The 10,375-nt window shown below is 33.7% G+C and overlaps 2 protein-coding genes across 16 annotated transcripts in view; one reads left to right on the top strand and one right to left on the bottom strand.

Moving 5' to 3' along the window:
* The first annotated feature begins 670 nt into the window (after positions 1-670).
* LOC149736819 (carbohydrate sulfotransferase 10-like) lies at positions 671-9,655 on the top strand. 4 transcript variants are annotated; one of them, XM_089876597.1, is made up of 6 exons: positions 675-906; positions 1,551-1,732; positions 2,233-2,351; positions 2,814-3,008; positions 3,274-3,417; positions 8,959-9,655. In XM_089876597.1, the coding sequence occupies exons 1-6, from the start codon at positions 798-800 to the stop codon at positions 9,314-9,316; spliced, it is 1,107 nt and encodes a 368-aa protein (XP_089732723.1). In that variant the 5' UTR covers positions 675-797; the 3' UTR covers positions 9,317-9,655. The 4 variants fall into 4 exon arrangements, with proteins under 4 accessions (XP_089732727.1, XP_089732723.1, XP_089732726.1 ...); XM_089876599.1 differs by lacking the exon at positions 8,959-9,655 and adding an exon at positions 5,117-5,657 and having other exon boundaries at positions 678-906; XM_089876601.1 differs by lacking the exon at positions 2,814-3,008 and having other exon boundaries at positions 671-906.
* The window catches only part of LOC149736817 (otoferlin-like), a 33,177-nt gene continuing 32,348 nt past the window's right edge, over positions 9,547-10,375 (bottom strand). For all 12 annotated transcript variants that reach the window (XM_089876536.1, XM_089876546.1, XM_089876535.1 and 9 more), the window contains one exon: positions 9,547-10,297. In XM_089876536.1, the coding sequence (XP_089732662.1) occupies positions 10,117-10,297 (181 nt within the window). In that variant the 3' untranslated portion in view covers positions 9,547-10,116. The remainder of the gene's footprint in view (positions 10,298-10,375) is intronic.

Genomic DNA, 10,375 nt, shown 5'->3' with positions numbered 1-10,375 from the left:
AAACAACTAACAACGGTCTATTGGAGCCGTGATGATATAGATTTATAATTCTTTGAATGTTCTTTGTTTAGTACCAAATGGGACGAGAAAATATAATGAAATGGTGTTCCATCTTCCCCCACCCTACTACATATAAACTTTGCGATAATTGAGCTATTTAGACGTTATACCGATTATGTTCGTTAATGGTATCTAGTAAGTAAAATCTAGACTAAAATCTGTTAATCAAAACACGTGTGCTACATACACACCCAAATTAAAATAATATGAGACCAATTAACAGGGAAAATTGTTGGGCTTTTTCCAATTATATAGCTGCGCTTGGGCCTGTAACCAGTTCGTTTTGTTTCTATGCTGACAGAGAGTTACATTTTCCCTTTTTTCTGCCAGTTACATTCGACCTTGTATATCGCAACGCAGTAACGAGAGGTAGGCTACAGTGTATAAAGGTAAATATTTAAGTGCAGGACATGTGTTGTGCGTCGTTATGCAGCAAAAGACAGTTTGTAATTAGTTAAAAATTAACAATAAAAGACATTGCCGATAGCTCGACGACCACAGAGCAGCAGCTGGTGTAACTTGCATTTTTGGGAGATATTTCCAGGCCAGCAGTACGTCGTATAACAGTCGTAATATATATATGGTACAAAATAAAGTTGTCAAAATTTGAAAATTTAAATAAAATATCGTTTTAAATTCACAGAATGCAAAGTTGTTAGTAGATAGAAATGCTAAATAAATGCATTTAGTTCGGTTTTTTTAACTTCCTGGTGCGTTATTGTAATTGGCCGCAAATAATGGTGCAGCAAAGAAAATGCAAAGTAGCGCTCTTAGTATTGTGCATTTTCGTGTTGATGTTTACAATTCTGATGCAAGACCATCTGAAAAAGTCCTTCAACAAATTTGGTAAGTTGAACGAAGCTGTTAACGATGTACAAATGTTAATTTACCTTCGTATGCTTTATGTCCTCAAAAGGACATTGCATGGGCTGAAAAATTGGTATTTGTAAGATGAGCGGAAATGTAACAAACAATTTTTTTCTGTTAAACCGCCCAGCAATGGCGCATCATTTTGTTATGCATTTTAAGAAAGTTGAAAGTCCCTTTTATTGTGCCCGGTCAAGCTTAGTAGAGTGGGGGGGGGGGGACCCTTGGTACATAATATCCTGATCTTGTTTTAAACTATTAAACTAACAGTCGATGGGAGTCGTGAGGATATAAATTTTATAATTATTCGAATGTTCTTTGTGTATTTCTAAATGGGAAGAGAAAATAGAGTTAAATGGTGTCCCATCTTCCCCCACTCTGCTGTACAATTATTTAGGTTTCAAAAATTATTTAGGGTTCATTTTCTAGCTTGGATACATGCGGTTTCACTTAAACGAAAACAATCGATTTTTTGTATTTGTAAAACTATACACGAGTAGGATTGAGTGCGCGCTCAAGGTCCTAAACAAATACCACCAGCCGCGTATTAAAGTAATATTACATCTATAGGCGAATGTTAACAAATGTTACTCCATTTTGTAACATTATTAACATGATTACAGATGTATTACTGGCGACTCGATTGACATTTTCAACCGCTGTAGACTACAGGAAAATATATCAAGATCGGTCAGACAGTATCACTGAACGATGCTTGAAACAAAAACACAAGAGCGTGATCTTCAAGTCCGATAGATTTAAGTACAGCGACAAGGCCAAAGTCGTACTCTGCGAAACGCCAAAGGTGAAACATGTTGCTCAAACAATCCCCATCGACCGATCGAAACCTATAGTTAGTTACCGACCATATCAAAACCTATAGCTACATGTGAACTCCTCACTGTGCTTATAACGCATCCTTTGTCAGTAGAGCATTACCAGCCTTCCAACTTTCTTAAGGTTTATTGGGTGAAGTAGACTAGGATACGGGACGATTAAACAGGGTGAGAGGACAGGGCCACTCCAGGGTGTTACATACAGTTACAAATAAATACAAATTTCACTTACATGTATAACCTTATTCAAATAGAATGCTTCGTTAGGGTTAAAGACTAGAATTAATACAAACATTAACGGTGAAATATATACGAACGGATGGATTACGTCCGATCCGCATTCGGTTACTGAAAAAAAAACGGAAAGGGCAAACAAACAAGGCCACGTTTCTTAAAACTAAAAACAGTAAAAATAACAGAAAGAATTAGAGCTGGGGATTCTACAATAATTCATTGCTATACAATACAGGTAGCAAGCACAACATGGCAAATTGCTCTTTTAAAATTGGGAGGTTTTAATCAAGAAATAAACGACGCCCTAATGAAAAAGTGGGCTTATCAACCTATGCCGAACCAATTACTATCGCAGTAAGTATATATGTATTGTTTATTAACGTCATACTATGTTTACATAGTATAAATATGTTGTGCTAGCCGCCCGTAAAGAAAATTTAATAGGAGATTGCTGATTTCTCAAGCTGCTTATTAATTCAAAACTGTTATGACCTCTCATATAATGCTGCCGTAGTTAAAAATTAAAATCAACACGGATATATAGTAGGGTGGGAGAAAATGAGACACCCATTTGTTCTATTTTCTCGTCCCATTTTGTAGTAAACAAAGACCATTCAAAGAATTATAAAAACGTATCCCCTCGACATACATAGACCGTTGTTAATTGTTTAAGACAGAATATTTGAATATTATGTGCTAAAGATGTCTCATCTTTCCCCACACTACTATATTTGTATTACTATACCGTACAATCATCACTACACAAACTGTTCATTTCTAAACAGGTGGTGTTTACTCTTTTTTTACAATTCACAGTCTTAAAACTGAGCACGAAGCGAGCGAAATCGTTCGCAATTACACCTCTATAATGATAACCCGGGACCCATTTGAAAGGCTGGTGTCAGCCTATAGGAACAAACTTTCAAAAGCTGCCGATTACCCGTATTATCGGGATACTGTTGGAAAACAGATAGCAAGGTCTCAAGCTGCAGAATATTTGCATGGTGTGAGGTGAGGTTATTGTATAATAATCTTTCGAATGTTCTTTGTTTATTTGTTTACTATCAAACTGGACGAGAAATATGATTTAGAACGTGTTCCATTTTATTTCAATCCACTAAACTTTACGTCCGTTGCAATGTAAACAATTATGACACTTTAAGTTTAAAGCGTCAAAAACAACAATGACGCTGCCATTACGTTGATTATTGTTCCTCGTATAGTGCAATACTGTTTCTCGTATTCAAGTAGTTCCATTTAAATTTATTTCACATAGCTTGGCCGTGGTTCAATCGCCGACGCCCGGTTCACTAGATAAATCACCACAATTTCAAAATTTAAACGAGGAACAAAAGCGAGGTGTGATTGAATATGCAAAAATACTGAAGAATGGCGAAGTATCCTTCAAGCAATTCGTCAGGTTCGTTTATTTTAATCTTTTTTAATAAACCAGTTAATATGGTTTATTAATAAATAAATATATAGTACAATGGGGGAAGATGGGACACTTAAGCACATATTGCCAAATATTTCCAAAATCAAAAAAGATGACGGTTTTTGGGAAATACCACGAATTAGTACTATCATTCCTTTATTAATTGACAACAATTAAATAAAATATAATAAAACACACGAGGAGTTATTTAGCGATCCGCACAACAGGTGAAATTTTACAAATTCGAAAACACACAGGATAAGATAAAATCATTGTTAATTTTGATTAATAAGTGTATTTATAAGTAGGAATATACGTAAATAACACGAAATAATACTGTACGCTTTGAAAATTAAGTCTAAACATTCTTTTTCTTGCCCTACTGCTATAGTTTTTACATGTTACCCATACATTATATTATTGCATAACAATTGGTATTGTTTGAACGCCAATGGGTATTGTTTGACGACAATGGGTATTGTTCGAACATAAATGGATAAATATTGTATCCTACAAATGTATATGAACTTGTAATAACAGAAAATTGATTATAACTGTTGATAAAGTTTTTATTTTTACTACAAATTGGGTATTACTACTAGGTTTTTGGCACAAGCCACTTCGTATAAATTATCACCAAGTGCAAATGACCAAATTTCGAATATATTTTTAAAATATTATCTTTTTATCATATTAGTATCTTATAGTTTGATAACCCCTCAGGTATAAATTACTAAATTAAAAGCATATCCTTTAAAGTTTGGCAATGAAAACATACAAAACAACAATGTGGGGGAAGATGGGACTCTAAATTGAAATATATTTACATTAGCAGTATTCTGCAACTTGTAGTTAACCTACCGAATTTAACAGGCTGTGCTAGTTTCTTTGCCATGTAAACTTCATATATATAACGTTAAACCGACATTTTTTGGTTGTTTTTATCACAAATTAAAGTTATATTGACCCCTGTCGATTTTCTTCATGCTTATATTTCAGTGTTTTTTTACAGAACGAAAACTAGTTTTATGAGACAAAATCAAACTGTATGAAATATTCAAGGTTGTTTTATGAAGCTATGAAAATAAAAAAATCTTCGGCTTTACTATGATTTAGCGAGTGTTAAAAAAGAGCATCTTACTATTTCGCATTTTTCACCTGTTCAAAGCAGAGTCCCTATATAAACATATACGGACTCTGGTTCAAAGTATACTGTTTCTATTTTACATATTTTTTTAATATTTAAAAACAGTAATCAGCTTTGACGGGCGTTTTATAAAGTCGTGATAATACTGTCGAATAATTCTGTAACCTTATTTTCCTGATTATCATTAAATGAGGGTCCGTAAAATGAAAATTAAAAAAAGTCTCGTCTGACAAAGTGTCCCATCTTCCCCCACCCTACTATACTTTAATAAAGGGCTTTCTTACACTCTATGCCGCGTTTCGCAAGCCGCACCTTCTTAGTAAATATTGTATGTACAACAGATTTCTATATACACCGTAAGCCAATAAAGTATAACGGAGCGAATTGGTCGGTTAAAATGCAGATGGCTGCGTACCGGAAGAATTTTGTTAAAAACGCACACCGTAAAATACGAATTTTTTGCTCAAAAGTCATTTAATACGAAGTTTTTTACACATCACTATGATTAACTATATTTTAAAAGGAACCCATTTTCAGGTTTATCAATAACTACGCTAAGAGGATGAATTTAAAAGACATGGACATACATTGGAGACCACAGACCGATATGTGTCTGCCGTGTAACGTCAACTACACTTATGTGATTCGGTTTGAAAACTTGGTAGCGGAGTCAAACCAAGTTTTGAGTTGGATTCAAAATGACCGACCAATTGACAGTCCACGAGTAAATATAACAGGCGGTCAACCCCCATCGGTTAAAAACTCGAAGACAAAACGTTATTTCGAGCAATTGGACGAAACAGAAGTGGAAACACTTCGAAAAATATACGCTGATGATTTTGCAATACTGGGATACGATCCTTATAAATATAACGCGACAAAAACCGTATGAAGGTATGGTTTGAATATAGTTTTACAGGTTAAGAACCGGTAGCTGTAGAAACACCTGAAGCTTTTATACATTATAAAAGTAAACTTATATGCAACTTTGTTCTATATCCACTAGTAGATGCCTTTTTATCGTGGTCGATTTTTTCATATTTTTATCTAAAGTAAAATAAAACATTTAGTACGACAATGCGTAGTTTTTATCCTTCGTAAAATGAACGTTTACAGATACAACTATTAAACTAAACACATATTCTTTCGAAATTAAAACAAGTGTTCATCACATACAAATATTTGTTAATCTGGATAAAATTATTTAGGATCTACTAAAGGCAATAACGTCATTCTAGATTTTTAAAGGATTTCTATGAACAAAACTCATGCACCCACCATATTGTACCTTTAACTGCAAATGCTTATTCTCGTTTTGACAGTTTGGTATTTGAAACTGTTTTGAAGCGACTTTGATAAAAATATAGAAGTTTATAAAAAAAGTGTTTATAGAAAAGCACTGTTTACATTGTAAAATTGCCCATGCCAACTATGGTGACGACGCGAGGTATAGCAATGATGTTTAAAGTTAAACGTTGTCAAGCTTTTCTAGTGTTTGCCACTACCTTGTTGTTGATTAACTTGCTAAAGTTTAATTATCTACAACCACCAGGTAAGGATTTAGCATCATTGCAAAAATGTTTCAATTTTGTTAATAAACTTCCTTTTATGATGTCTAGTTATATAGGTATAGTTATGATTCGCACAATATCACTTTACGACAAAATATTTATTAAAAGTGATGGATATTGTTGTAATGAATGCTAGGTTCGGTAATGTAAAATGTGCTATGTATAGTAGTGTGGGAGAAGATGGGACACCTTTGCACGTAATATCCGAATATCCCGACCGTGTTTTAAACAAGTAACACCAGTCTATAGGACCCTTAAGGATAAAGTTGTATATTCCTTTAAAAAAAATTGTTAACTTATAAATGGGACGGGAAAATAGAATGAAAAGGTGTCCTATCTTCCCCCACCCTACTCTATGTGTATTTTTGGGCCACGAAAGGTTAAATTAACATAAAAGTAAGCTACAAAATGTTTCAATTCCACGCAGTATTTATATTTCTGAAAATCAGTATTTTTGCATGCTGTTACTGATTGATTTTCGAAATTAAAATTTGTAAACAAAAGCAATATTCACTACAAAAACTTTATCGCAATGCCTTAAAATATAACAGTTGCTCAGTTCATTACCCGAATAATTTACACACAGGTACGTCACGGATAAATAAAATGGCATACCTTCCTACGCAATACTACAATGGCATTTATATAGACCGGGTAAACAGCATCCATGCTCAATGCTCCAAACGCCAACATAAGAAAAATGGAATACTCAAATCCGATAGATTTAAGTACAGTGACAAGGCCGGTGTGGTGTTATGTGAAACGCCAAAAGTATGACAATCCTACGATATGTTTTGCTTCCTATAAGAAAACAATATGCGTTTTTGCAATGTAGTATATATATACTGGGGTGAGGAAAGATATAGGACACAGTTTCGTTTCATTTGCTAGTCCTATTTGGTAGTAAACACAAAGAACAGTCAAAGAAATATAAAACTGCATCCTTACGACTCCCACAGACTGTTTATAATTGTTAAAACACAATCAGAATATTTGGGTATCAAGTGCTAAAAAAGAAGTCTCGTCCCCCCCACCCCCTACAGTACAACTATGTTGGTACAATATCTGTTTTATAGGTAGCCAGTACTACATGGCAGTTAGCTCTTTTAAAATTGGACGGATTTAAACAAGAAAAAATCGAATTGCTGATGAAAAAGTGGGCTTATCAACCCATACCCAACCAGTTACTGTCACAGTAAGTGTATATCTATTATCCATTAACGTTATACCGTGTTACCATTAGAACCTATTTAAGGTATTTGTGCGAACATGCTTTAAAACACTTTCGCTTTAACGTTCCTAGGTTTTTACATTCAATTTTATTCCATTGTGTAATACCCATATAGGTATCAATGTGCAGGCTAAGATGGGCACCGTTGACACATATTATATACCATTTCTTGAACCTTATTTTTAAAATCAACAGCGGTCTTAAGAGAGGCGTGAGGACACTTTTATATCATTCTGTAAATATTCTTTGTTTACTACCAAATAAAACAATAAAATAGAATGAAAAGAATAACCATTTAACCCCAACCTACGACATATTAGGGTGGGAAAGACGGTGCATCTTTAGCACATAAGATTCAAGTATCTTGATCCTTTTTAAACAATTAGCAACAATCATGATAGTCGTGAGGATACAGTTTTAGAATTTTATGAATGTTCTTTGTTTACTATCGAATAGGGTGAGAAAATTGAATGGAAGTGTGTCCCATCTTCCCCCACCATATTATATGCTCAGGATATTTTATAAAACTTTTATAAAACTTAGAGTCGGAACCGAAAACGATGCTGAAGATATTTTTCGAAAGTATTTTTCTGTGATGATTACCAGGCACCCATTCGAAAGGCTGGTGTCAGCCTATAGGAACAAACTTTCAAAAGCTGCCGATTACCCGTATTATCGGGATACTGTTGGAAAACAGATAGCAAGGTCTCAAGCTGCAGAATATTTACACGGTGTGAGGTAACATGTCATATTTTTTGGTTTTAAATATTTTCGCCATATTTTGTAGCAGCGTAATTTTTCTTTCAGGTTATTATGAGTATATTTAATAATCCCCATGAATTGGACTTTTATTATAAACTTTAAATTTTGACTTGGCTATTATAGGGGTTTTACGTTTTATTAAAAACGTTACATTTATGTCTAATCTTGATTTGGGGTCATGGAGAAAATACCAGCGGTTAATTAAAATATTATTTAAGTACAGTAGGATGGGGAAAGATAGGACACCTTTTCATTCTACTTTTTTCGTCCCATCATTTGGTAGCAAACAAAGAACATTCAAAGAAATATAAAATCATATTCTCACGACTCATATAGACCGCTTTTAATTGTTTAAAACACGATCAGGATATTTGGATATTATGTCGTGAAGGTGTCTTGTCTTTTCCCCACAGTTTATAACCAGTAATGTATATTTGTTAATAATAAAACTATACTTTAACTTTGAAAGTTATAACAGCAGGGATATATGAATTTATAACACAAAATCGCCCAATTTTAATAAAATGAACCACTATTTAACTTAACACATATATATATATCTAACGTCCCTTTATTTTAAAGTTTAGGTTTAGTAACTTGGATACCCCAATACTTTATGAAAAAGACATGGCAGTTTCAAAGATTAAGCAACGACCAACAACGTGAGGTTATTGAATACACAAAAGTGTTAAACAACGGCAACGTTTCGTTTGAACAGTTTATCAAGTAAGACCATAACTGTACATATTTGGTCTGATACTAATTTCTTAGCATAATGGAGTTCATGTATCTTTAAGTTTATAAAACACTTACAGGTTTATCAATAACTACGCTAAGAGGATGAATTTAAAAGACATGGACATACATTGGAGACCACAGACCGATATGTGTCTGCCGTGTAACGTCAACTACACTTATGTGATTCGGTTTGAAAACTTGGTAGCGGAGTCAAACCAAGTTTTGAGTTGGATTCAAAATGACCGACCAATTGACAGTCCACGAGTAAATATAACAGGCGGTCAATCCCCATCGGTTAAAAACTCGAGGACCATACGTTATTTCGAGCAATTAGACGAAACAGAAGTGGAAACACTTCGAAAAATATACGCTGATGATTTTGCAATACTGGGATACGATCCTTATAAATATAAAGGTACAACAAAACAACAGTAAACTTTGTCAAATATATGTTTTACTGAATCCTCAATGCGTGTTTACACAAAATGCATTTGGCTGGGTTAATAATTTACTCAAAATCATAAAAAATGTGATTGAACATTAGCTGTTTTCTTTTTTAAAAGATGTTTTCCCTTTATGACTTTTGATACCTTTGATGATTATGACTTTTGATAAATAAAAAAACGATTTTGAAACCGTGCATTTTTACTTCATATAAAACAAAGTTTTTCAGAATATGTTTTTTATTAAATAACGTTTCTACACGAGTAAATAACAAGTACAGACAGTTGTACTGTTCATTACAAATAAAATAAAAATCTAAACCGAAAAAAACAAAGTTTGGCTGAAATGTGGCGTCGATTATTCGGAAACGGTGGAACGCATAAAATGGGAAAGTTAATCAATAAGGTAACGTCGTACGTAAATTATAAGGTTGTAAAATATGAACAACATAACTATATATAGTGCAAATATTGAACAGTGTATGTCGACTGTGTGTGCAATAAACTATAAGGTTGGAGTTTGGCCTTTTGTAGTTATTTGGACACGTAAAGTACTGTGGGGTAAGATAGGACACCGTTAGCATAATGTCCCAAGTTTTCTGATCGTCATTTAAACAACTAACGCATTTAGAGTCACGGGGCAAGGGTAATAATTTTATAAATATTCTTCGTTTACTACTCAATGGGACGATAAAAGAGAATGAAAAATTAATCTTACCCCACCCTACTACATTATATGTGCAATAAAACGCAATGCAAGATATACAAAATGACTCGTATCCATACAGTTTTTCAAGCGCCAACAATTTTCTTCATTATCCAGCTCGGTGAAGAGTAGATGAAAAGAACAAGAAGAGCAATCAGTAACAGGGCAATAAAAACTTTTATTATAAGCCACTTAAACCTCGCGCAGATGAGATAACGCAGCGACTTAAGCGGGTTCATGAACCATACGAACGACGTGTCGGGTCGACTACGATAAAGTAAAATATATATTTTTAATTTTTTTAAAAAACTGTATTTTTGAGTAAAATTATTTTTTTACTTTTTT

This window comes from Ciona robusta, chromosome 4 (genome assembly GCF_009617815.1).
Source record: "Ciona robusta chromosome 4, ASM961781v2".
Lineage (NCBI taxonomy): Eukaryota > Metazoa > Chordata > Ascidiacea > Phlebobranchia > Cionidae > Ciona > Ciona robusta.
This window is presented reverse-complemented; position numbering and strand designations above follow the sequence as displayed.